This window comes from Lates calcarifer, linkage group LG4 (assembly GCF_001640805.2).
Source record: "Lates calcarifer isolate ASB-BC8 linkage group LG4, TLL_Latcal_v3, whole genome shotgun sequence".
Taxonomy (NCBI): Eukaryota; Metazoa; Chordata; class Actinopteri; family Centropomidae; genus Lates; species Lates calcarifer.
This window is the reverse complement of record NC_066836.1, coordinates 6,240,471-6,265,695: the sequence shown is the minus strand read 5'-3', so window position 1 is coordinate 6,265,695 and position 25,225 is coordinate 6,240,471. Positions and strand designations below refer to the sequence as shown.

The 25,225-nt window shown below is 40.6% G+C and overlaps 1 protein-coding gene across 1 annotated transcript; it reads left to right on the top strand.

The window, feature by feature from the left end:
- Positions 1-3,644: 3,644 nt before the first annotated feature.
- LOC108884231 (protein APCDD1) lies at positions 3,645-24,804 on the top strand. Its single transcript, XM_018678011.2, has 5 exons — positions 3,645-4,085; positions 12,120-12,303; positions 13,222-13,747; positions 21,183-21,504; positions 22,050-24,804. Exons 1-5 carry the CDS (start codon positions 4,046-4,048, stop codon positions 22,511-22,513), a joined length of 1,536 nt encoding a protein of 511 aa, XP_018533527.1. The 5' UTR covers positions 3,645-4,045; the 3' UTR covers positions 22,514-24,804.
- The last annotated feature ends 421 nt before the right edge of the window (positions 24,805-25,225 follow it).

Genomic DNA, 25,225 nt, shown 5'->3' with positions numbered 1-25,225 from the left:
AAGAAACGTCAGTAACACCAAATACCAAATAACTGAGGAACTCCTTTAACTGCATGCTCGATTCCCCCTTTCCCCTCATTTCTTAACAAAGTATTTAATAATTAAATTAAGACATTTTAAACCTCGTTTTCCCTCTTTTGTTTCTCTTGAAGTGGCTTTAAGGTTGGAAAATGACCTTATTCTACTCTGTCTGACAGTTTCATGTACATTCTGTATCTGCATGTTCCAGGTCTTAGTATAGTATAAGATCTTTACACTGAATTAAATATGCAAACCTGACACTTTAGATTTGATATGGGTGAAGAATTTCCCCAGTATTCAGCCTCTTCTACCATTGAAGATAAAATCCTGTGTGTTTGGCTGCACGGTATGAATATACACTGACTGATTCACCAGTAGGTTGTTGAGGTTGCAGAGGTAAAACTCAACATGTCACTGGGAACACACTGCTATTGCTGTCAGTAATCTAACACAGTAACTGCTCTGCCCTGACATACAGTAACAAACAATCAACAGTTAAACAATTAACGTCCCATAACTCAGTGTGAGGTTTATGTTCATTGCGCGCCACTCCCTTCACTCTCTGCTTTTTACAGCACCCTGTAGAAATGACACAAACGTCTGCAGGGAGACACGGAGAGAGAGGCAAAACAGAAAACAGTGCAGTCATCCAGATCTTCAGAACATGGCTTTAATCAGAAACAGAGAGACAGTGACTTTGAAATGTCCCCACTCACATTCATCTGCTCTGACATGTTTAGGGACACAGATGATAAAGGTTTAATCCAAAAAACATGTTAGAGAGGTCCCTCGCTGCATACAGAGAGAATAACAAGTTTCAGCAGGCAAAAGCATAATCACGTCTCGCAGTGACAGCTTTTTACGAGATAATATCAGCACTTCTTATAGGAAATGCAATCTCAAAATAACTTGGATTCAGATTTTCCCTGGTTTTACTGTCTCACTGAGCCTTTTGACAGTCAAGGCAGTCTTATTTCCACCTCACGTAGATCACATTCCTGTGGGGACACAAAGAGAGTGCAGTGATGCTTTGATTAGCCACACAGGACAACACAGGGGTCAGCACACCAGAACAAGCCTCCCAGTTTCACCTCCTTGCCTCCAGCCTCTCCTCTATACAGCCCCCTTATTAATACCCCTTCCGGGGGCTTCTTCCAAATCCCATCAGTCTGTTTGTCCGGATCTCGCTCTTGCGGCTTTTCCGGATCCTGAGAAAAGAAGGAATTGAGAGAGAAGAGGAGGGCTGGAGTCACTCTCCCAGAGCGTGGATCCAGGATTAGAGGGAAAAAGAGCAAATACCATGGAGTGTACTGAGGGAGGCAGCGTGAGGTTTAAGACTCCAAACAATAGAAAATTAATTAGAACTCCCTCAGTGGAGCATTGCTCTACTGATTAAGGATTTGAGGATTATTGGATAAGCACATGAAAACCTCCTTTTCTCTATCACTCCTCTCTATGTGTGAAAGCATGGACACAAACTTTACACTGCAAAAAATATTTTAGGATTTCACAACACATGTTCACTTGGTCTGTAAGCCCTTTTCCCCCCGTTAAGTAGCTTTAAGGTTGGAAAAAGTCTTGCTTCCACACTGTCTGGTAGTATCATAAATTCACTGCTTCCAGCTTTTTAATTGTAAGGATTTGCTGCCTTTCTCTGTGTCATATCGCTCTAAATCAAACATCGTTGGGCGGTGGCCACTTTGGTTGGAGAAAACAAGATATTTAAAGACGTCACTTTGTACTCTGGGAGCTTATGATGGATATTTTCCAACATTTTTACACTAAATGATCAATTAATTACATAATATGCGGTATATGTTAGCTGCAGCAGTTAGTTTCAGGTCTTCATTAAAGTTACATGATGTTTACACTCAGTGAAATATTGTGAAATATTCAAACTTCAGACTACATGTTTTTAATGGCTGCACTGAGACGTCTCATGCATCATCACCTCCCTGTATTATCACTGCAGCTGTTGCATTCTTCACTAGAATTTAAAATAAAGTCCTGTGAATTTGGACAATGTTTGGCTCTATGCCATGAATTTGTGCTGACAGTCTCAGGGAGTACTGATACATACGTGAGAACAAACGTTGTATAAATGACGTCATTTGGGACCAAAGTTTCAAAATGAAAAGAATCTGAGGGTGTGGAGTTCAAAAGAAGTGACCTTTTCAGACTTCTGTGTCCCGCTCCTTGTCTCTGGGGCACGCTAGAGGCTTGAATCCTCTATAAACATAATACACCCAAATCTCCAACTGTACTGGAGGTCAAGCTGCATTGTGGGTAATGAAGTCGCCAGGTTTTGACATGGAGGAGGAATGCATGCAATAGAAAATAGAATATCTCTGGGTCTGCTGTACTGACTTTGATCTTTTTCTTTTTTTTAACTTTCCATCCAGAGTCAGACAATGTTAGAGGAGTGCAATGCTAAATCTGCGGAGCTCTCTTCTACTTGTTGCTCTACTATGATAAAAACTTCCATCAGAAAATTAAAGGTGAAGCTTTAACAGGAAATATATCCTCTATTCTCTGTACACACTGTTATTTTCCAAGATTTTCTATTAACTGACAATTTAAAGTTAAACTTGATTAACTAATAAAAGTCATGAGCTGTGAAGCTGAAAGTTTAAATCGACAAAATATGTATGTAATACAATAAGAGAAACAAAAACAGGTTTGGGGCTTTTGCACAGATACAATCAGTGTTCAAAGGCTCAGACTCTGACTGGATGAAAGAAGAGGAGCTGGAGAGTCGCCTGAGGGTCAAAAGATCAGAGAGAAACCAGCAAAGAGCCATAAGTTGAAAAGAGGCAGAAACTCAAGGCCAAGGTCTCACTCTCTCTCTCTCTCTCTCTCTCTCTCTCTCACACACACACACACACACACATATACACACACTGAGCAGGTGTTCTTCCCTCCAGGCATTCAGGCTATGATGAGAGGGTGTATAATTTGCAAGCCACGGTCAAGAAAAATGTGCAGCATTCATCATGAATGATAACAAGGAGGAAGCTGGAAACAAATGAAATGAATGAAAACTCAACAGTAAAGACTCAGTTTGGTCTTTGGACAACTCAACCATTAGTTAATTCCAAATAACACAAGTTTAATTCTAATCTGACGACCGCTTCAGGAATGTAAACCAAAGAGTCTAAAAACAATTAGTATTTTATTTAGGGTTTAACATTTTGGGCTTGTGCACAAAATGGGGCGTTGTGTGAGGGTTTTAAAGCAAACATCTCAGATATTCTAGTTATAGTCTGCTCCTATGGGACATCATTGTTGTACTCAGTGAGTGCTTATAATAATCTTCAGATAACTTTAGATTATCCCAATGTCTCATTTGGGGATTGTGATTTTGAATAATGAGGAGGAAAGAAGATATTTATCAAAATAAATAATATTATAAATAATATATTTTTTAGAATCGGTTAAAAAAAGAGTAAGTGAAATGTCTTTCCTGCAAAAATATCACTGGCACTGTGATTTTATGCTGTTGATGTAGCATCTCCGGGTTCAATACACCTTACGCACATGGGCGTTTTAGCAGCGTGCACCTAACGGGAGAAAACTTGAACACTCCACGCCCACAAAATGTCTACAGAGGCGGGGGGGTCTCAGTCCTGTCCAGTCACTCACTAACACTCCTCCGGGGCGCAGGACGCACGGAGGACGCGCGTCAAAGCAGCCGATCTGTGTCATTTTCACGTTGAATTATATCAGTGATATAAAGTGTAATTCCTTCCGGGTGTCCGTTAGAGAACAAGTTTGGACTTTCCTTTGTTTGCACATGTGCGATTCTCAGATTTGAGCCTCAGGTATCGCGGGATTTTTTTCCTCCTCTCTAGCGAACCGGAGGTGTGTTTCCTATGATGCTCGGATATCACAGGAGTGTTTGCCCCACGCTTTGGATCCATAATGTGAGGATTTGTGTCGGAATAAACAAGGACGCTGAGTAAAGGAAAACCTAAACTCCCCAGAGTGACCCAGTGAAGCTCGTTTCGATCCTCCAAAGAGCGGGATGGGGCCGTCATCCACACTGCTTCTCATTGCTTTTTTAGGTAAGAAGCTTCTCCATGTTCTGTTGGATTTATTGACCTTAACGCTGGTGTGTCAGAGTGGTGCAACAAGTGTGGAGGTTTGGAGAAGAAACATGTTTATCTCACGTGTGCATGGATAACAAAGCGCTCTTCGAGCCAGTGAGAGAGCCTTTGCTGCACAAAGTTTAGCTTTAACATCAAAATGGACGAGATCATCCAAATTCTGTGTTTATGTTTTAGAAATTCCAGTGGATCTTCACGTTTTCCACTTTTTCTGTGCAGCATATTTCTCAGTTGAGAAGCTGACTTGCCTCTGTTGACCTCAGCACACCTGTCTGCCATCATGGCTGTGTGTTTGTGTCTGTGTGTCCAACAGGACTAATAATAATAATATTTTCTGGACAAGTTATCCCTTGTGACACTGTGATGTACATGTTTGAAGGCTAAAATGCAATAAAAAGCTTCCCCCGGGGCAAGTGGGCAGATGAAAGCGCTGGGAGAGTTAAGAGCCACTTAAAGCACCCATTCCTGATGAAAACCCTGTCTGAGCAGCAGAGGATTATGGGACTGCAGATGACCCGATCCATCTGCCGCCAGTGACAGTGGAAGGCAACATTTGGCTGCAACTTCAAATGACCGGGTTGAGATAAAACGATATTTCAGAGTCCACTTATCCTTAAGTGTGTTTAAGTGAATCTAACATTCAATTAAGTGGTGTGTTATTGCAGCTTTTCATAGTGGCAATGAAAATGCACTGTCAGCCCAGATTAGCGTGTGCCGTAAATTTACTGGTGGAGAAAACCTCATCGAACCTCCGGAGAGTAAAACAGCAAAGTAAAAAATAAAAAGACATCCATAAAGAAATGGACTGAGGTGGAGCAACAGCAGCTTGTGCTTCACCTTTTCACTGATATGAATCTTCTGCCGGCGCTCGACAGGATCTTTAAGTTTCATTCCATCTGTATATATTCAGCAGTTTTAAAATGCATGAGAATGATTTGCTCAAGTAGTGGCCTATCCCTCAACTTTTTATGTTCTTCTTGGTGGTTGGAATTGAAAATATGTGTGAGTTTCTCCCAGATTTTGGTCAATGCCAGCACAGAAAACACACAAAATACCAGACTGTGGCAACAAAAAACTGGAAAAACACATCAAAGAAAAGATTTTTAACAATTTTAATCACAATTACAAGCTAGAACTGGACCGATGCTGCATCATACCAAACTTCTTTACTCAAACAACTTACATAAAAAGGCATTTTTAGCAATGCACACTCAAATTTAGCTATGAAGGAGCTTTGGCGTGTAGCGAGGGACAGGACAGGGACACTGAGAAGAATAAGTGTCAAAAATGTACCCCTTGTTTTTATATACTCAGAATGTATTTATTTATTTGCATACATATTGCATATACAGTACATACATATAGCTGCATACATATATATGTATTAGCTTTCATATATAAAGTAAATAGCTAACAAAGCACAAAATATAATACAATAATGTTAGAAAAGGATTTTGCAAGTGAGAAGATAAATGTGCTTTTCAAAGCATCTCAACCAAAGAGATAAGATATCAGCTGCTGATATGTTGTTGAACATTGTTGCAAGTCCTGCTCATTTTCAGGTTGAATGCCAATTAGCAGCATTTATCAGCTGCTAAAGTTGTCTGGAAATAAACACTTTTTTGATTTATGACTTTTCAAAGTAACACGAGCTGACTAACAGCGCTCCAACAAGGCCAAATAATCAGCGCTGTAATTATAGAGGCATCAGTCAGAAAATTGGCAAAATAATAATCTAATGTCAGAGGGGAACAGTCAGAAAAAATCAAAGTCAAAATCATGTCAATATAAGTTGGACAAATGCAGTCAAACTTCAGCAACAGAAAGAAAGGGCAACCACAAGTTCAAACACACAAACTGAGGAAAGACAGATGGTGCTAATTGCTATGCAGCCCAGTGTGTCCCAATGTATCAGCAGCATTTCAGTGGTGATTCATTCAGAGGTGGAAGAACAACTCAAATTCTTCATGTAGCTGAAAATAGCAGCACCGCAGTGGGAGAATATTCTTTAATCTTGCAGTGCTGAGATTGAAGAATGGACCCTTAGAAAAACACTCACACCCTTAAGGTCAATTTAGTCACTGTTATGGAACTTTTGAACTCGTGATTCTGACTTTCACGAGTAGATGGAGTTTGCAGGTTATCAGGGAAATGCAGATGTTCATTTCCATTTATTTCTAGCAACAAAAAAAGCCTCAGAAAAGCTTGAAACTGCTTGGACTTTGGGATGAGACTGAACTGACAGTATTGACAGGCGTGAAATTTTGTACAGACATTCATTGTTTCCTGACTTAATCTCTTGTCGTCTTTAAGTTGACATTTTCTGCCTTTTTGTGAGACGCGGGTGTATTGTCATGAAGTTAGGTACATTTGTCCACTGTGCCTAGAGGATGAAGTTCAGTTCAGTTTAGTTTTGAAGATTAATATGGCGTCCTGGACGTTTTAATGGTTAATATCTGTTAGTAGTTTGTGTTATTACCTTGATATCCCTTATTTAAAATGTTTGTTTCACTGTTGGAAGAGGTTAAGATGCACCTGCTGTCACTTAAAATAGTTGTAGCGCAGTACTCTTTTTCACCAATAGATGGTAGTATCGGCCAAGTGCGTGACTGGCGCAGTAATCTTTGCGTCAGGAGCGAGTGAGTGCAGCTGAAACCCGGAACTGACGCACCTGTTATATCTGCAGGTGGGAATGAGATGGTTGAATTATGCACTTAAAATGATTAATGTTAGACGATTGGGCAGCTAACCAGGGCTAGCCCAAATAGCTAATATATGTAGGTTGAGTTCGCTGCTTGTCGGACCTGACATTAACGTTAGCAATGCTCTAATAATTTTTACCTAAGATGATGTATGTAAAAATGCTGGTTTTCAACGAATTATATAAACAGTGTTATTACAGTAAATAGTACATAATACAGTATATTAGCGAGAAGGCAGCATATTTAATCTACTGTATGGATAATTCCTTTATTTTCTTAGTTATACATTAGCATTAGCATAGGTATTTCGAGCATGTTAGCTTACTAACGTTAGCATCGCCACAGTCCTGCTAGCATGGCCGTAAACTCTCGTTACCCCAAAGACAAAACAAGTATTTTAAGAACTCAATACATGCTGGGTATTTAATCAGATGTTGAAATGTCAGATAAATGTGGATTGGAGTACAAAAAGCGTCGCAGAGTTTTTCCTACCATTATAAGGCTTAGGTGTAGCGCCCAAACCACTTTGGGCACCACCTAAGCCGAATTAATGTTAAGTAACTTTGGAGAGCATCAGAACTAACTAAATGATTCTCCACAGATGTCTTTAAGCTTTTTGGAAGTTGTTTATTTATTATAAGCTCTAGCTTGTCCAAGTTGTTGTACACAGAAATACTAATAATAATGGTCCAACATGATGTGAAACTGCATATTTAAATATTTATGGGTGGGGACACTCAAACCTCCCAACAAATACCAAAGTCTTCTATAAACTTAGGGAATACACTGAGAGAACTACTGAAATCCAGTCCTCCAAAACAGAAATACTAATGCACCAGTACCATCTTTAAAACTGTGCTGCAGTACTTGGTCATTTCCCACTGCTGGATTTAGTTACTTTAAAGTTGAAGTCCTTAAACGTGTCATGTTATTTTCTCTACCCCCTTCAAGTCCTGCTCAGTCACTGCCAAATTCTGAGATAACACAAAGAACAGTCCTTTGTCTGGTCTCTGCTCTGGCACTTCTGGATTTTTTTTTCTCTTCCCATAAACGATGTGGAGTCTCTCTGCTTGTCAGGGGTCCCAGTGCTGTTACCTCACCAGTGGGATCAAGCCAACTGGAAATGTTCTCTGTGGTTCAGGGCTCTGGGAGTTTTGTGGGCGCTTTGATTTAGATAGAGAGCAGCAGTTAGGGAAAGTGGCGGCGACGGAAAGGGACCAGAGAGGGTTTGAGTCAAGCCGTTCTGATTATTGCTCTAATGAGGGAGGGGTTTTTTGTTTTGTGTTTTGTTTTGTACTGAAAGCTTTTGGAAGAAATTCCCACTACTCACACATACAACACTTGTTAAATGTGTAGAGAAAGAGGCGTATGACGCCTCCTCTTTAAAAGTAATTTTACAAACAGGCTACACATAACCTCCTTTTAATCATTTCCCCATTTATCTCCCTGTAAGCCTGTTTGAGGTGGTTCACTTTTGGCTTTAATCTAACATAACTCTTTGTAAAGATTTGTAACTGTGTTTAAAATTGCTCTAAATAAAGCTCATTTCACCAAGCCACAAGTGGTTCTTAAACAAGTGCTGATTCTGGATGCACAGTTTAACATCAGATCAAACAGGCTAACATTTACTTTACCCATATCTACCATTTAAAAAAAGCAAGATAAGACTTATGCTGAACTTTTAATCTGGAAAAGAGAAAAATGAGGATAGTCCACAGTTTGTTTGAGAGCTGGGAAGGAAACTAATGAATTACTGGAGACACAGGAGAGAAAGTTTTTGATTTTAGAGTTTCTGAACCCTTTCAGACTGTTTTATTCAGCAGCACGAGTTCTGGCAGACTAAATTTCCAAAACGCTTTTTATGCATTCAAAATATTCCACAGTATCTCTGTTGACATTGGCATACATTACTTTGAATCCCCAGAAAGCTGCAGCAAAACATCAGGTGATAATTATCATTGGCTTCCTCCGGTGTCTTAATACAACATTTCCTTTACGTCCGGGTCCTTTTGTAAAGCAGATAGCTCTTATCTGAGCTTTGGGAGCTTGTCAGGGATTTTGGTTGCAGTACTGCGTCGTCTGTCTTTTCAGCTCCTCTCGTGTGTGAGTGGAGTTGACACAAACTCTCTAATATCCCCAAGAAACTTTTAAAGTAGCTGGGACTGAAAAAAATCAACAGCATATATAAGAATCCATTTTATAGTCAATTATAAATCCATTTATCTGCTTTTTCTGGAGCTTTCAGCAGCATCTCCTTTTCATAGACAGGGGTCAACAATGTCCCCCATATATATGACCACCTGTTGTCATGTGACTCAAGCTCCACATTTAGATCATGTGATGATAACTCCATCTGCTGAGGAAGACTGTGAGATGTGGTTGATAGATAGCTGTTGGCTGAACTTAAGGTTCAACGTCACTGGTTACCATAGCTATTGTCAGTTAATTGGCAGATGTTGAAAATAGATGAGCTGTCACCAGGGGCGTTGGCTGAACTCAGATTCTCCTCCATCAAAAAACTTTTAACTACATACTTAGTAATAGACTGTTTCCATGCTTTTTTTTCTTGCATTTGAGGGCTACTCATTGCTTAAAAAATGTAAATTGGAGAAGGGAAGGAAAGGTTTGGATTTGATTTACCATGAAATCTGCACATGAATATTCCAGCCACTCAAATGTCTCAAGCCAAAATGAGCGTCATATCAGATACCTACTTTATTACTGAGCCTACATAATGGAAAATCCTCAGAACCCTTAACACAAAGCTAACTACTCATCATTTGGTTGAACAATTATTGCTGGATCTACTTGATATGAACCACAATTCCCAATGGTTCAGGTAGCCAGACATGAGAAAATATTGTTACCTGTAGAACAATCAAGACAATGACTGTTACGACCCAGTTTTGGATGACTATGCTTCAGCTTCAGCAAGGAGAAAATCAGAGAGAGCCAGCGTTTGGTTTAGTAACCATTAACTAAAGAATTGACCGTGAATCATCAGCCAATAAGTATTTCCACATAATGTCTTGTAAACCTTCTGCAGTTTCTCATGCATTTATTCACTGATTACAACACCACTGTCTTCTTTTACTGGCGTTCAGTTACGTAGTGACAAACTGCTCATTCTGAATAGATCGATAACTTGTCAAGACTAAAAAAAGTCAGAAGATATTGAAAATTGATCAAAAGCCTGAGATGATGTCTTCAAATGTCTGGTTTTATCTGATTTAGAGTCCAAAGGGATCCAAAAATACTGAATTGACATCAATGGAAGACTGAGAAAACCAGTACTGGGAACCAGTAAATTTGTGGCATTTTTGTGGCTCTGTAATCAAGATTGTTGCCCGTAAAATTTCTGTTGATTGACTGACTTGTTGAGAGATCATTTCAGCTCTAGGAAACTGCAGTATGAACACATTTAAGTTTGTAATTGACTGATGATGTTGGTAATTTGATATATTTTGTGTATTATTCAGCCCTAGTTATTTTATATATTATCCATGGAACAGTGCATCTATTCCATGCATGTAGTCACACATTTGCTTTCAATATTTAAATATGGTGGGAGTTTTTTTCTGAGAGTTTCTGTGTTTTACCCTCAAATTAACCTGCCATTAAACCTGTGGTGGTATTTGACCAGAGAAAACCTCATTGAGTTTAAAAGTGTGTTTGTGTTACACATCTCACCAGGTTTCCTTTGTAAATTCACACACACACTGGTAGTTTCTGTTCTTCTCATTGTGAAAACAAGCTGTTGGCAGCCACTCAAGATCTTTCGCCCTGGTCCAAACTGACTACAGGTGCAAAAAAAGGGGGCTCCAACACACACATAAACACACACACACACGTAACAGGCAGCAAACTATGAAGCCTGTCCTTTGATTTTTAACACAGCTCCAGCAGAGCAGCGTTACTAATGCCACCAGCTGAGTTGGGGGATCAAGTCTCCCCACTGTCCAGTGTTTCCACTGAGCAGCGCTGTGATGTGGTGATTTACACACAAGCCCCGGCTAACGCACATAGGAGCTGCCTCACTGGGTGTAAAACAGCTGGATGGAGCTTTGTTCTTCATGGAGCTTTTGGCCTCTTTTAATCAGATGTTTTTGTTCCTCCGCTGGTGTTATTAGTCTCAAATTAAAAGCACAGAGGCAACCGCAGCGGCATTCCTTGGTGTTAAGTGATATTGCAAGGCAAGTCGGGTCTGATAAAAAGAATTTAATGCAAAGTCTTCATATTTCAAGGTAGATTTTGATGATATTAGAGTATTACATGGAATAAAATCCTCCCTGGAATGTGAGCTTCAAGGCTTTTCTTTAGCTGCAGGCTTTGGAAATGCTTTCATTTCCGATATTTTATCCCCTTAAGCTCAGCGCATTGTTGAAGGTATTGTTATTTCATATGGTGCATCGAAGGTACGCGGACAGGATGGGGACTGAGAGTTTTCGAATGCCGCTCGCGTCCTTTGTTTGCAGCTTGATGTCAGAGTTTGTGTTGTGAGAGCAGAGAGTCACCTGTCAGGTCTTCAACTTTTGGCATCCAAGCTTTGCCTTTTCATCACATGATCAGCTAATATTAACCCATAAAGACTGCACTCATACCAGGTGTTGGAGGTCACTGATAAAGCCCTGTAATCCCCGGGTGATGACATGAGTTAAAATGACTGAACTAAACCCTCTAAACGCTTCAAAGAGTCATGGCATACTGAAAACATGAGAGCTAACTTCAGACTAAAAAGGCCACTGCTTTTTCTGTTTGATCTGAGTGTAATTAACTTTCTTATTAGTTGCCTTGAACAGAGTTGTGCTTCATTTATTAGGACATAAAGATCTAAAAGAAAAGGTTCTGCCAAACTAAACCAATTCTTTAGTTGTTTATGTCACATTTTGTGGCAAACAGCTTACATTAAAACATTGCTGAATGGCACGTCAAGCATCAATTTTGTCTTTAAATGTCATTTTTGTGGTTTGCATTTTTTAAACTTATACTTACAGGGTTTTAGTGTGCACATATAACCATGCCCTTACTCAAAGATAATGAAATAAAGACACTAACAACCCTAGAATTTCATATTTTTAACAAGAAAATTATTTGAATTTTTGTCAGCAAAAGAACAAGTCCCTCTCATTCCCATCTCTGCCTTCTCATCATGAAAGTTGCTGATCTTTTTTGAGTCCTGAAATGCTCCATTTGACACAAAAATGTCTTGGATGAAATGTTTCTATGTTGCTTTTCCCCTCAAACATTCATTCTGACCTGACTTAAATCATTGTTGTTGTTGTTCCCTCAGGCTGGGCTACAGGTTCCTCTCTTCACTACTCAGACGGCCGCTCCAGCCGTCTCTCCCTGGAGAAAACCTTCGGCCGGTCAGTCAAAGACTCCCAGTGCCATCACATGCTGAAGCACCTCCACAATGGAGCCAGAATCACTGTGCAGATGCCTCCCAATGTCGAGGGTCACTGGGTGTCCACCAGGTAAACCACTACAGATTTTCCCTCCTGGTTTCTGTGTATCATTTTTTATAGGAAGGCAGGAAGTTCTGATATTATACATATATACATAATCTAATCCACTTTAAACAGGGGCATTAAAACATGGCATGTAGCCTAAAATAGTTTCAGTGATAGACATGCTATTGGGGACCTTTTCTATCATAAGTTTGAAGATTGATTTTTTGCTTTTTAAGTAGCAATTACTGTTACTTCATACAGAGCTTTCAGCAGTTCATGATTATATTTGTGCAGGGAGAGCAAGCATTGTTTTGAACATGCTTTGAGATTACATTTGTCACAGTTCTTTTATCCAAATCTTGAATCTAAATTCACATGATTGTTTTCACAGTGTTCTTTTTTTACATCTCATTTATCTTTTTCCCTAAAAGCCATACCTTGTAAATGCCATGCTTTATATCAGCTAACTGTTAAATCTTGAATTTCTGAGGCTCCCTGAATACACCACAGAGCACCGTTTTTTATAGTTAACCCCTGCTGGCAGCTGCTCAGACATACTACTTCACAAACATAATGTAACTTTGACACCAAGTGGACTATAACAAGGTTTTAACTCTCTGCAAACTGACTTTTCTACTGCACTAGAGTGAACTAAATGCAGTGGCTGTCTGGGTCATAGAAACAAAATCATTCATCCACCTTAAAGCTGATGTTAAGTATGTGTAAGTTGTACTTGCCAGGCTACAGACATGCAAACAGCCAGAACATCCCCTTAGCTTCATTAACACTGGAACAAATTTTAAATCTCTACAAGGATCTGATCTTCAGCTAAAATGTTACTCAAACAGCAGTGTACGTGCACGTTCTAAGATAAACAATACCTGATTATAATCAATAATGGATGTGCTAACTGTTTCTGAACTCCTCTGTTTTCTGTTGTAGCTGTGAGGTGAGACCAGGACCGGAGTTCTTGACGCGCTCCTACAGATTCTACCCCAACAACACTTTCCAGGCTCACCAGTTCTACTACGAGGACAACCACTGCACCAAACCCACCTACACACTGGTAATCCGGGGTCGTCTGCGCCTACGCCAGGCCTCCTGGATCATCCGTGGCGGCACAGAGGCAGAGTACCACCTCCACCGTGTCCAGATGGTGTGTCACACGGCCACCGTGGCTAAAGAGCTCAGCCAGAGGCTCAACCACAGCTGCCGAGGGGCGGTGAGGGGCTCCTGGGAGCCCAGTGTGATCTACGAGCTGTGGAGCGAGGAGGGCGGCTATGACTGCTCCAGGGAGCTTAACTTTGCCATGCATGAGCTGCAGCTGCTGAGGGTGGAGAAGCAGTACCTGCATCACAACCTGGATCACCTGGTGGAGGAGCTGTTTCTAGGAGATATCCACACCGAGCCGTCGCAGAGGCTCTACTACAAGCCGTCCAGCTACCAGACGGCTCTGCAGAACGCCAAGGTCAGTCCCTTATACCGCCCCTGTTTTAGAGTTCAGGGTGAAGTTTGCCTCTGGACTCGTAGAACAAAAATTACAGTTTTTTCAGAGCTGCTGGAATTTGGTAGATTATTGGTTTCCCTCCTGCAAGAGGCTGCAAGATGAAGGGGTCTAAAGGTTGTGGGATGATTACTGGGATAGGAAACGAGAAAGAACGTAAATCTGCAATATAAAGGAAATAGGGTTTTTTTTTAGTTTTCTTTTAAACAAACAAACTATATTTAGATTCAGTGTTTCCACATAGAACATTTTCAAAGCCTATGTTTTCTTACATCTGATTTTGCAGTTCACAATGCTTTTGTCCATGATTCTGCCACCAACTACAGACTTTTCCATAAGCACCACCTGTCAGCCAGAGGGCTGAACACTGAAACATTTTCAGCCAGCTACTTTAATAATATTTCAAATCACATCACCGCCTCCTCTATTAACTGTTATCTTTAACTGGATGAAGCATCTCTCTGCTCTTAAGTAATCAGAGAAACAAGTTAACAGCCACTCCCCCTGACATCCTGTGTCCGCCCAAGAGCATCAAGGAAAAACACTGACTTTTTTCGTGAAACTGCTTTATTCAGTGTTTTTATCCGTTTCAGTCAGTCAGTTTTGGAGACGAGGAGACCTCTGCTGATAATTTGGCCTCAAATAAAAACCTCTTTATCTTAAAAAAGCTGAGTTCTCCAGTGATGGCATTTAAAGCAAATGTTTCTTCCCTTTTGCCAATTAAAAAGTTGCTAATGACAACCAAGCCAGTGATTATCAGAATGTCTGAACTGAACGTCTAGCATTTGCAAAGACCTTGACAAAGTTTGTTTTGGCCAGCGTGACGTCTCTCATTACTTATTACCAGTACAAGTCACTGGTGTAGCGGCAGCTTCCCACCTGCGAACTGCCTTTTGTGTTTGTTGGAACGTATGACCAGGCCGGAGTTTTGTTTTCTGTCCCAAGTATGCGCCTCAGTGAGTAACCTCTGCTGAACTCTACTCCTACTGTGTCGAGCCTCCACACCGCAAAGACCACACACACCAACAAAAAGAGCTTAAACTGACCTTAAAAACACAATTTTTTTTTATACGAGTTATCTCAAGCATAGTCTACTGGAGGTAGTGAGGAGACCTGGGTAAAACAATATTTGAAAGAAAGTCGCAACATTTTGGTTATGAAGTATCAAAGAGGTGGACCGATCAGAAAAACAATTAATTCCTAGCAAGTGTAGAAAGCTCAAACGTCAATTTATTTTAATTTTCTGTCATCGAGACGTTGTGATACAATCTGTAATCTCCGCCCACCTGTTTCACCAAAAAGATTAAAACACACAAAACATGAAATACTGATTAAGGATCAGTGCTTATGTCAATAATCGTGCCCTTACACCCTTATACACTAAACATTTGCACTGGTAGAAACCAGAAACTATGTACATGCTGATTTCATCTTCCAGATCTAGTGTTAAGAAAGAGCCCTTTCTTCCCTCTGCTGTGCATACGGGATGTAATTTCTCTATTTACACTGCTGAACAGCAGTTTCTCCGCTGGGTGAAACCCTAGAGTGGTGTTTTCACTGTCACCCTCCACAGAGATTACAATGAAATCCTGTTCAGGTCCTCTGTCTAAATAAACATCCATTTGTATGGGGATGATGGGGCTTGGTGTTGCTGATCAGAATGTAAACACAGTGTGGAGTGAAGAGCTGTGATCAGACAAACTCCCCTGTGGCGCTGTAATGACCAGAGCTGCTCTCCTTAAGCCCCCCTCTGGCCCGTAGAGGTGCAGCGTGAAACCCGGCCCATCTCTGGGAGCGATCAACATGTGGTATTCCTAGAATTTGGAATCATGCGGCGATATGAATTATTCCAGCGAGCACATACCAGGTCTGATTTTATGCATGCCTGAGGCTCAGATAAAAAGTGTTGCATGTGCTCAATTTCTCTGCCATCTTTTCTGAATAAAAAAGGAAGACGAGGTGTTTACTCACAGTTATAGTCAAACATAATTACAGCACTGCCTTAAAGGGTCAGTTCACCAAATTTACTAATAAACTAACATCTCGCTGGTGGTATCTAGCCATACGCTGTGGTGGAAAGTAACTGTACATGTACTCAAGTACTCTACTTAAGTACAGGTTTGATTCACTAGGGCTTTCACTCTACTGAGAGAAATATTGTACTTTTTACTTTACTGCATTTATTTGAAAGTGATAATTACTTTTCAGATTACAAATTTAAAAACCAATCCATATCTGTTATAAGCTGCTGTAACATTAATTAATAACTTTAATATATTATAATATATGATATAGATACAACACTCTATACTTATACTCAAGTGAAATATGAGTACAGGAAACTTATTGCCAACTTACTTGCTACTTAATAAAAGATCACCTGTTTGTTTCCCAGAATTTTGAGATACACGTCTAAAGATTTCTGCTGCCACCCGGCTTCAGTGATGCTCACAGCATTTTAAAAATTACTTTAAAAAATTAAATAACGGCAACATTTCTTTCCAGAAACACTGCCCTTCCTTATTGTGGATAATCAAAAGAACATGCTGTTAACAGTTTTCATTGGCAGAAACTAGTTCCAATATAAACTGTTCACAGTGTGTTTTTCTTGATTATGCTGAGTAACTGGGACATTTTTTCTGGAAGGAGAGGCGGCTGTTGATTTTTGTATAAACAGTGGTTCAAATAACTAAGTTTGATGTGAAGAGTGTCCATGTAGTGACAAACTCACAGAATTCTCACCCAGCTCTACAGTTTCCCTTCAGCTCTGTGAAACATTTTAGCTTCCTTCAGCTCGTTGTTTTGGTTTTTACAACCTGAGACTTAAATGCTTTTGGTTAAATCTCATTAATCTTGTTTAAAGAAGCAGGCAGGTGGTTTTTTAGAGCCTTTTTTTTTTGAGTAAATGCTTGTGAATATAAGTAGAGCATGTAGCAGCTAAAGAGCCAGATATTTCCCTCAGGAGTTGGTGAAGACCAAACTGGAGCAAAAAGAGAATGAAAATTGGACTTAAATTTATCAAATTGCCTGAAAAATGACTTCAAATGAATGCCGATTTTGTCCTGTGTCTTCTGCATGTGTAAATAGGCAACTGCTCAATTTTATTAAATGCCACTTGTTGCACTGCCCCCAGGTGGTCAGAAATTAATCATAATAATGGGTGGAAACTGAAATCTCTGACACAGAAACACAATGGCTAGATCCCAGTAGAGATAAGTGAAGACATTTGATATTTCGTAATTTGGTTGAACTACCTTTTAAGCTTGGTAATACGATTCTATAATAAGCCTGCATGTTGAGTAGTTCTACAGCTTTGGTCAATTTCGAGCCCAACTGGTCATCAACTGAACACATACAGTAAATTAGTTTGTAACCTCTATATTTTTCTGCTGAACATTAGTAGAAAATGCCTCACTCCTTCCACTCTCAACCTGACCATTTCTTGAGGTCGTAATGGTTGCTTTTCAGGGATTTTTTTATTGCCATGGTGACTATCCAATCCATTAATCTTAAGCTGTGTACCCAGAGCTGGTCCCAGTCCAGAACACTTGCTGGTGCCAGCATTTTGTGGTTATTGGGTGGATCTCAGCAGTGATGCAAGGGCAAGGCAGCAGACATCGTTCGTTTTTTTCCCCCTCTGTTTTCTGTCGCCTGGTTCGCTGCTACGTCACTGAGGCGGAGTAATGACCACTTGATAATGAGCCTTGTTAGGAAGGGATCTGGGTTTTTATATTGTTGTTGTTGGGGAAAGTGTTTCAGTGGTTGTTGTGTTTTTACGTATACCCCTCATGCAGAGACTCATTCGTGAAGATGCATTTTGCTTTCCTGGGTTTGGTTTATGTTAAGTTGTCTTTTCCTACTTTTTTATGATCCTATAAACCCTTGAAATACATTTAAAACTTCAGCAATGAAGCCAGTCAGTCTGCGATAAGACTCTTATTATGAATTCCTGGGAAGTCAACTTACAGGAAAGATGCTGGTCTAAGCTTTAAGGATACCAACATAGAAAAACATGGGTGTAGTGTTGATGCTATCACTAAAAGGTTTAGAAGCATTTTAAAGCCTGACGTGGTTTCTGTTCCTTGTAAAACATTGGCTTCTGGATATTGTCCTCCTCTGAACCATGGCGGTAATCCCCAAAATGCCCAAAATGAAAGATGGCTGCCAAGCAAAGTGAAATTTACTTCTAATTCTCCTTGATCTTCTGTGGCTTGGATTGTACCTCGTTTGTACGTCGCCTCAGACAAAAGCGTCTGCCCAGTGCAGTAAAAAATGAAATGAATGAATGTAATTTATATGAATCAAAGGCAGTAATATCCTCCCTCATTTCCTTGTGTTTCTTCAGTTAAAGGGTATAAATGCTTCCAGCAAAAACTGCAGCAGTTCATCGCAACACAAGCTTGTACAAGTCAGACACTGTAGGTGCTCTGTTGGAAGAAGACCTGCTCACTGATGATTTCCTGTTAAATCTGAAGTTTAAGTTTGTGATTTTATTGTTTGTTTGTGTACAGTACTGTGCTGTGATCATCTGGTTCATGCTTGAATCCATTCAGATGAAGGGAAAGTTTGTTAAAACAGCACTTCTGTTTATTGGCAGTGAAGTGTCAATAACTGGCAGCTGTTTATAATCAATTAATCACTCAAGTCATTGTTTAACTGTTTTTCTTTGTCTTATTAGATAATAAATTGAATATTTTTAGGTTTTGTGAAATGAATTTTTCATTATTTTCTGACATTTAATAGACCAAAAAATTGATTATGACAAAAAAATAACTGGCAGATTAATGGATAATATAGATTATCATTATCCGTTGCCATGTTTTGTTGCTGAGGGGCTCACTTATTTTACATCAGATATCCCTGAGGGGGCTTACTGAAGGAAAGACGTCAAGGAAAGACCACATGCTAATGTGAGACTGATTGCAGGCCTAGAGTTCGGTTTAACGCTCACTGTGATTTTGTTTGGTGTTGGAGTCAAAAAAATACATATCTGGGCTCCAAGATGGAGCTGGGGTGAAGCAAGAAAACTGCAACCACCAAACTGCCTAGAGTTGAAGCATGAGAGACTTTTTAACCAAGGCAAACACACCCATCTGAAGCCTTAAAGATATAATTAGACATTTTGGGTAATACACTTATAGGTTTCCTTGCTGAGAGTTAGATGAGAGGACAACAACACCTTTGGACAGATGTTGCTTTTGGACAGAGTTAGCTGTTTCTTCCTGTTTCCAGTCTTTTGTTCTAAGCTAAACTAACATGCTGCTGGTTGTAGATTCATTTTTAACAGATGGAATATCTCTCTGAACATGCTTCTCTAGCCCTCCTGTTGCCACCTTGAGTCAATACCAGTGGTAGTGGTTTTAAAACACTTATTTCGCCCTGGGTTCAGCCTCTCAGGCTACTGACAGGCTGTCCTACCTTATTCCTGGGGCTTGGTGGGGCAAAAATATCTTGCTCTTATTATTATGAAAAACATAATAACCCATTTTAACATAATTAGTTACTTGCTCAGTTGATTAAAATACATATAAATGCAGGAAAATTAAAAACTATATCTATTAGGATTGTTGAAAGATGTGTATCTCTCATTGTTTACATGATATGGAAGAAAGCAGGCAGATAAGAAAAGATATTTATGTGGGATAAACAAATGATTGGCTCTTAGTCAAAAGATGTATGCACACTGTTCTACAGCTCAGGATTTTGTGAGGCATTTTTTAACAAAGAAAAGCTCAGCATTCGTTTGTTCAGAGAGTGTGTGTTTGCTTAGAGGAAAGCTTAGAGAGCTGATGATATACAGACTAAAAAGAGAAGAGAATTAAGCTAAGATCTCTCTGTGTCCAGCTGAGATTTTACGTGATGTTGAAATGGGACAGAAGAAAAGCAGATTTGTTCAATGTGCCGCCTGAATGATAAAGAAAATGTCTCTTTTGTGCAGTGTATAAAAACATACTTTGCTCTCATGCGCACAGTGCTGGAGTCGCAAGAGGCCTCTCCTCCGGTCGTCCCATTAACCTCTCACTCTGAGGCGGTTATAGAGCTGCGCTGGGATTATCTCATCTGTAGGATTCAGTGATACTCCTGTTTTTTTAGCATTCTCAGTTTTCCCTTTTTTTAAAAAACTCCCTGTGAATCTAATGCAGACATAATGTTGTCTGGGAAAAGAATGATTGGGTCGGGGAGGTTAGGTCTTAAATTTTGACCACCCTCAAATAAGCAAAGCTCCACTGCCTCCCTGGAGTTAGGTCTTTGAGAAAGGTTTCATGGAGTTCAGTATGAAGGCTTCCAGCTCCAAATCCATCAGGACCCTCCAATCTTTTTATGCAGCCAGAGACCCACAGCTGTCCTGTCTGTGGATGCTCCAGGGCTCCACTTAAACCAGAAATGATGTGAATTTCAATATGAGTAATGGTCATTGATGGATTTACGAACCCTCTTTTGTCAATAGGAGAGTGAATGAAGGTTGTCAGAGTGTTGTTTGTAAGGAGCATGAAAGCCCGACTCGCTGTTCCCAGTGTCACGGCTTTTGTTCAACCAGACATCTGTATTTTACTGTAAAAATGATGTGATCACACTGAGAAAATGCTGGAACCTTGTCTGGCTTCCAACACTCCAGAGGTTCAGACCGAAAGGAAATAGTTTTTCCTCCTTTCACCTCTGAACAGATGCCAGCCGTCCTTTATGTGAATTTCATGACACAATATACTGATGATGGATTAAGAGAGCGCTCAGCACTGACAGGTTTCATTGAGCGTGTTGGATTTTCATCCAGTGATGTTGAGTTTGTAAACAGTTTTACAGCCTCAACAGCTAATTGATTCAGATTCATCTCTAAACTTTAGGTGCCTCGGATTTGTGACCTCGTCTGTAAAAATTAGCCTTTATATTGTTGTTGTCTGCTAGAGCCAAAACGATTCATCACACTGGGTTATTGCAGATACAATAATAAGTGTATATTGTGATTGATATAAGAAGAAATTGCTGTGCAGAAATGCTATGTTCCTCACATTGTTAGTCCACTAGAGAGAACTGACTACTTTAGTGTAAACTTAAGGGTTTTTTAATAGTGCATGCTGATATAAAAAAAATCAAATAATATGTGGAGATATATTATTACTGGATTTTCATAACAAATCATATTCATATCAAATCTGCCTCAAATATCCAGTATCCGTAATCAAAATCACCCACCACAGGTTTTAATTTCTACTTTTATATGTATATTTTACTCCCCTGTCTTTTTTGCATGTGTAAATAGGCATCTGTTTGTTAACATGTTCACTGGTGAAAATCAGTGTTGTGTAAATGAAGCTGACACGTTTTAATGTGACTTTATTTCTTGAGTTTATTGCATTTTGAGAGGTAACTAAGTGACGCCTTCCCCTCTGTTTATGTCCAGAACCATGACCACGGCTGCATCGCCTGTCGAATCATCTACCGCTCCGATGAGTTCCACCCTCCGATCCTGCCGCCGCGGGCCGACCTGACCGTGGGTTTGTACGGCCAGTGGGTGAGCCAGCGCTGCGAAGTCCGCCCTGAGGTCCTCTTCCTCACCCGCCACTTCATCTTCCATGACAACAACCACACCTGGGAGGGCCACTACTACCACTACTCTGACCCCGTCTGCAAACACCCCACCTTCACCATCTACGCCCGTGGACGCTACAGCCGAGGGCTTCACTCCACCCGAGTCATGGGCGGGACAGACTTTGTCTTCAAAGGTAAAGGGGTGATATTCTTTCCTCTGAGAGCTGGGGGGACATAGGGGGAGAGAGACAGACAGGGGGGTGGAGTGGGAGACAGAAGGAGAGAGGGACAGAGAGATACAAGGAGGGGGAGAGAGAGACTGAGAGAAGGGAGGCAAAGAGACACAAGGAGACAAACAGAGAGAGAGATAAAGGGATAGAGATGCAAAAAGAGAGAGAGGGAGAGACAGATAGGGAGAGAGGGAAAGGAGATCTCTCTGACGTTTACACGTATCATTCTAAGTTAAACTCTTTAACGGCACAAACTGGTCATAAATCACTGGTTTCAGCCTGATGATTAACACCTGTTGAGGAGCAGGTGATCATCATTATCATAATCAATGTGCATCATCGACAGGTCAGGGCTACTTATAGACTGTGTTTGTACCTAAGACAAAATTCAAAATCTGAGTGTATGAATCACGTAATAAAACATCTGTTCTGGTTCTTGCGTGAGGCCAGTGTGTCTGTTTTACCTGCGACTGCAGCCAACATGTCTTCTCCTGTCTTCCTTCCTCCAGTGAACCACATGAGAGTGACGCCCATGGACTTGGCCACCACCTCCCTCCTCAACGTCTTCAACGGTAACGAGTGCGGAGCGCAGGGGTCATGGCAGGTCGGGGTGGAGCAGGATGTCACCATAACCAACGGCTGCGTGGCGCTGGGCATCCGGCTCCCCCACACGGAGTATGAGCTCTTCCGCATGGAGCAGGACGCCCACGGCCGCTACCTGCTCTACAACGGCCAGCGACCCAGCGATGGCACCAGCCCGGACCGGCCGGAGAAGCGGGCCACATCCTACCAGATGCCCCTGGTGCAGTGCTCGTCAAGCAGCCAGCCGTCCGACTACAGCCAAGGGGATGACGGCGACAGGCCTCTGTTGCACCACAATGACTGCACAGGATGGCACAGAGGCAGCCAGAAACACGTCACTGTGGCTTTGGTTGCGTTCGTCGTGTCTGCGCTCCTTTTCTGGCAAAGCTAGAGAGCAGCTTTTCTACATGAAGACACAAGACAGGAGTGTGGATTACAAGAGCGTACTGGGAGACTGCTTGTTAAAACAGCAAATGTAAACTTTTAACTTTGCCTTTCTGATGAGAATGAGGATGAAAACTGGTGCCCCTGATCCTCTGAACTCCTGCCCAGCTACCAAAGACTCCAACACTGCTGCACCACAGAAACTGCACTTTACAGTGGAACCAAAAATGTCTGTGTTTCCACAAATATACAAAGATGTCTATATATCCACACAGACCTGAGAGTATGTTTTATACAGTGTATTTACCTAGAACTATCAAGTCATTTCTTGGTTTGGTACGGCAAAAAAAAAAGAAACACGATTTGATGTGTGGAAGCGTTTTCTACAATGAACTCTTTGACAATAAGCTCCTTGTCTCAAGGAGATATGCTTGTGAGTCACTGTTTACAGTAAAAGGGAACTACAGTACTTATATTAAACCAATTTCTCTAAATATAGCCTGAACTCAGCAACAATTTTCTGTCATCTATTCCACATAAAGATCATACTGCTATTTTGGATACAATAAAACTCTTTCATGTGCAGGCAATTATCTCCTGCTCACAGCTGCATCTTCACTGGTCGACACTTGACCTGGTTTCCACTGGGGCTATTTTGAAACTATGTCCTGCTCAGATTGGGAAACTGTACCTGGAAAATTGGCGTATAAACTAGAGTTGCCTCAACAACTGAACACTTGAGATGCACTGTAAAATCAGAAAAATGGTTAAAGCAGTTAGGACTGGGCAATGCGGCTTAAGTCAATAAAGTATTGATGAGAATAATTATCTGCTATATCAAAATGGTAAACCTATTCAAAACCACATGGAAAAAATAATGCAACAAATTCTGCCCTGTCTTAACATGTGTAAAATGTTTTAGCTTTAAATAGCAGAGCAGAATTTAGCTACACAATATGATTCCACTACATACTGTCACTGTAAGATATCGAATTGTTAACTAGTCTTGTAGCTGTTACATGGTTTAACTATACCACAGTGAAACTTTGTTTTCATAAATCTTGAAAAAATAAAGCAGATATATCAAAATATGGCATTTATCTGCTTCAATTTTCTTGGTTGAAAATAGACCCAGATACATAAATCCAGCTTATGTTTTTGGAGGGGTAATTTTGCCTCGAGTCTGTGAAAGGAAGTAATAGATTAGCGTAAGGGATGTATCGACTCTGAAACCAAGACAATCGTGATCAAGTGATCACAGCTGCGTTAAAAGTAAGGCTAGGTTAATTAGCTCAAGATGAATAATAACCCTGAGATTACAGACGGCCTGGCACATTAAAGTTAGAAGTGTAAGAATGTAAAAAAAAAAAACAAACCCAAAAACTGAGGTATGAACTGAACCATGGATTTGGAGAAATGTTAAATCATTAGTGTGCAAATCAGAATTCAACTTGCTGCCAATTTCTGAAAGTGATATTGTAAAAACCAGAGGCACTGTATCAAAATCTGCCTTTAAATTTACTCTCATATTTAAATACTGTAGGTCCCTCATTTCCATTATGTTTTACAGTATGGCGTTGTTGTGGCTCTACTGTCAAACTTTTAAGCAGTAGGTCATGACAAAGAAGACTGAAGTTTAATCAGGGATTGGATTGGATTTTAGTTCCATGCTTTTTTGGATTTGCAATCAGTATGAAGACAGGACAATGGGAAGCAGAGTACGTTTTACCTGTCCAGATGTGTGGCTCCATGAATCAGTCTCTTCCAGTGAGGAACCAGTGAAAGGAAACAACAGATTAGTGCTCTTTGTTCCTCCAGGTGGTTTCTGAATCTGAGAGTGGAATAAATTCAAAATACCTCTGTTGGGAATAAAGTCACCAGGTTGTGGTGCAGTATCAGCACTGATGGGTTCACTTGTGGGATCACAGAGGTTGCAGGGATGTCTTCACCCTCTGGATCATGGACCAGTACCTGTTTGGGGAACTTAGCAGCATGCCTCTAACTCACATAAACTTTGAAAACTGTTCAGCAGAGAAAGGACTAACAGGCCATCACAGCAAACTCTGTTTCTGCAATGGGAAAACTAAGTGACGATGCTTTCTGAGGGCCAGTTTTTCAGTGTTCCCAGACTAAAAAACCTGTAGTAGTCTCCAAGAAATGTCTTTGTAACTGGATACATGTATAAGATGAAAGGTTTGACACTTTTCAGTGTCCATCTATTATGTATAGTAACATTCCTGTTCTAATAGACATTCTGTATATTTTACATACTGAACATTAAACAGGGAACATACAGTATTTTTTGTTAATCCCTTTATGAGATTTTATGGTGCCCAGCGGAGCATTTAAAACGCCTTGTTTTTTATGGATTTGGGGAGTAGATGTAGGAGGGAGTTATACAGGGAAGCTGCCAAGGACAACCAGTCCTGTGCTGGAGGCCACTGAACAGCTTTACAGGAGCAACTGAAGGCAAAATCCGCCTTCAAAATATCACAGTGTATGAAAATGGAGGCTCTGCTTTGAGTCATTTATTCAGTTTTACCTTTCATTTTTCACATCACGCAGCGCCCGCTGTAAGCTAGCAACAATCCTCGTTCCCGAGACACAACGTGGCCGCGCGTAGAGTGCCCGCACACAGCCGCGACGTCACTCGGAGAAACATGACTTTTCTGGGCTTTTAAAAGTTTTACAAAGAGTAAAGCTCCATGGCTTAAAAGTA

Excerpts from the sequence above, each read along its gene's own strand:
- LOC108884231 (XM_018678011.2), top strand. The coding sequence starts at position 4,046 with ATGGGGCCGTCATCCACACTGCTTCTCATTGCTTTTTTAG. Across the intron at positions 4,086-12,119 it reads GCTTCTCATTGCTTTTTTAG|GCTGGGCTACAGGTTCCTCT; the intron begins GTAAGAAGCTTC and ends TTGTTCCCTCAG. Across the intron at positions 13,748-21,182 it reads CGGCTCTGCAGAACGCCAAG|AACCATGACCACGGCTGCAT; the intron begins GTCAGTCCCTTA and ends GTTTATGTCCAG.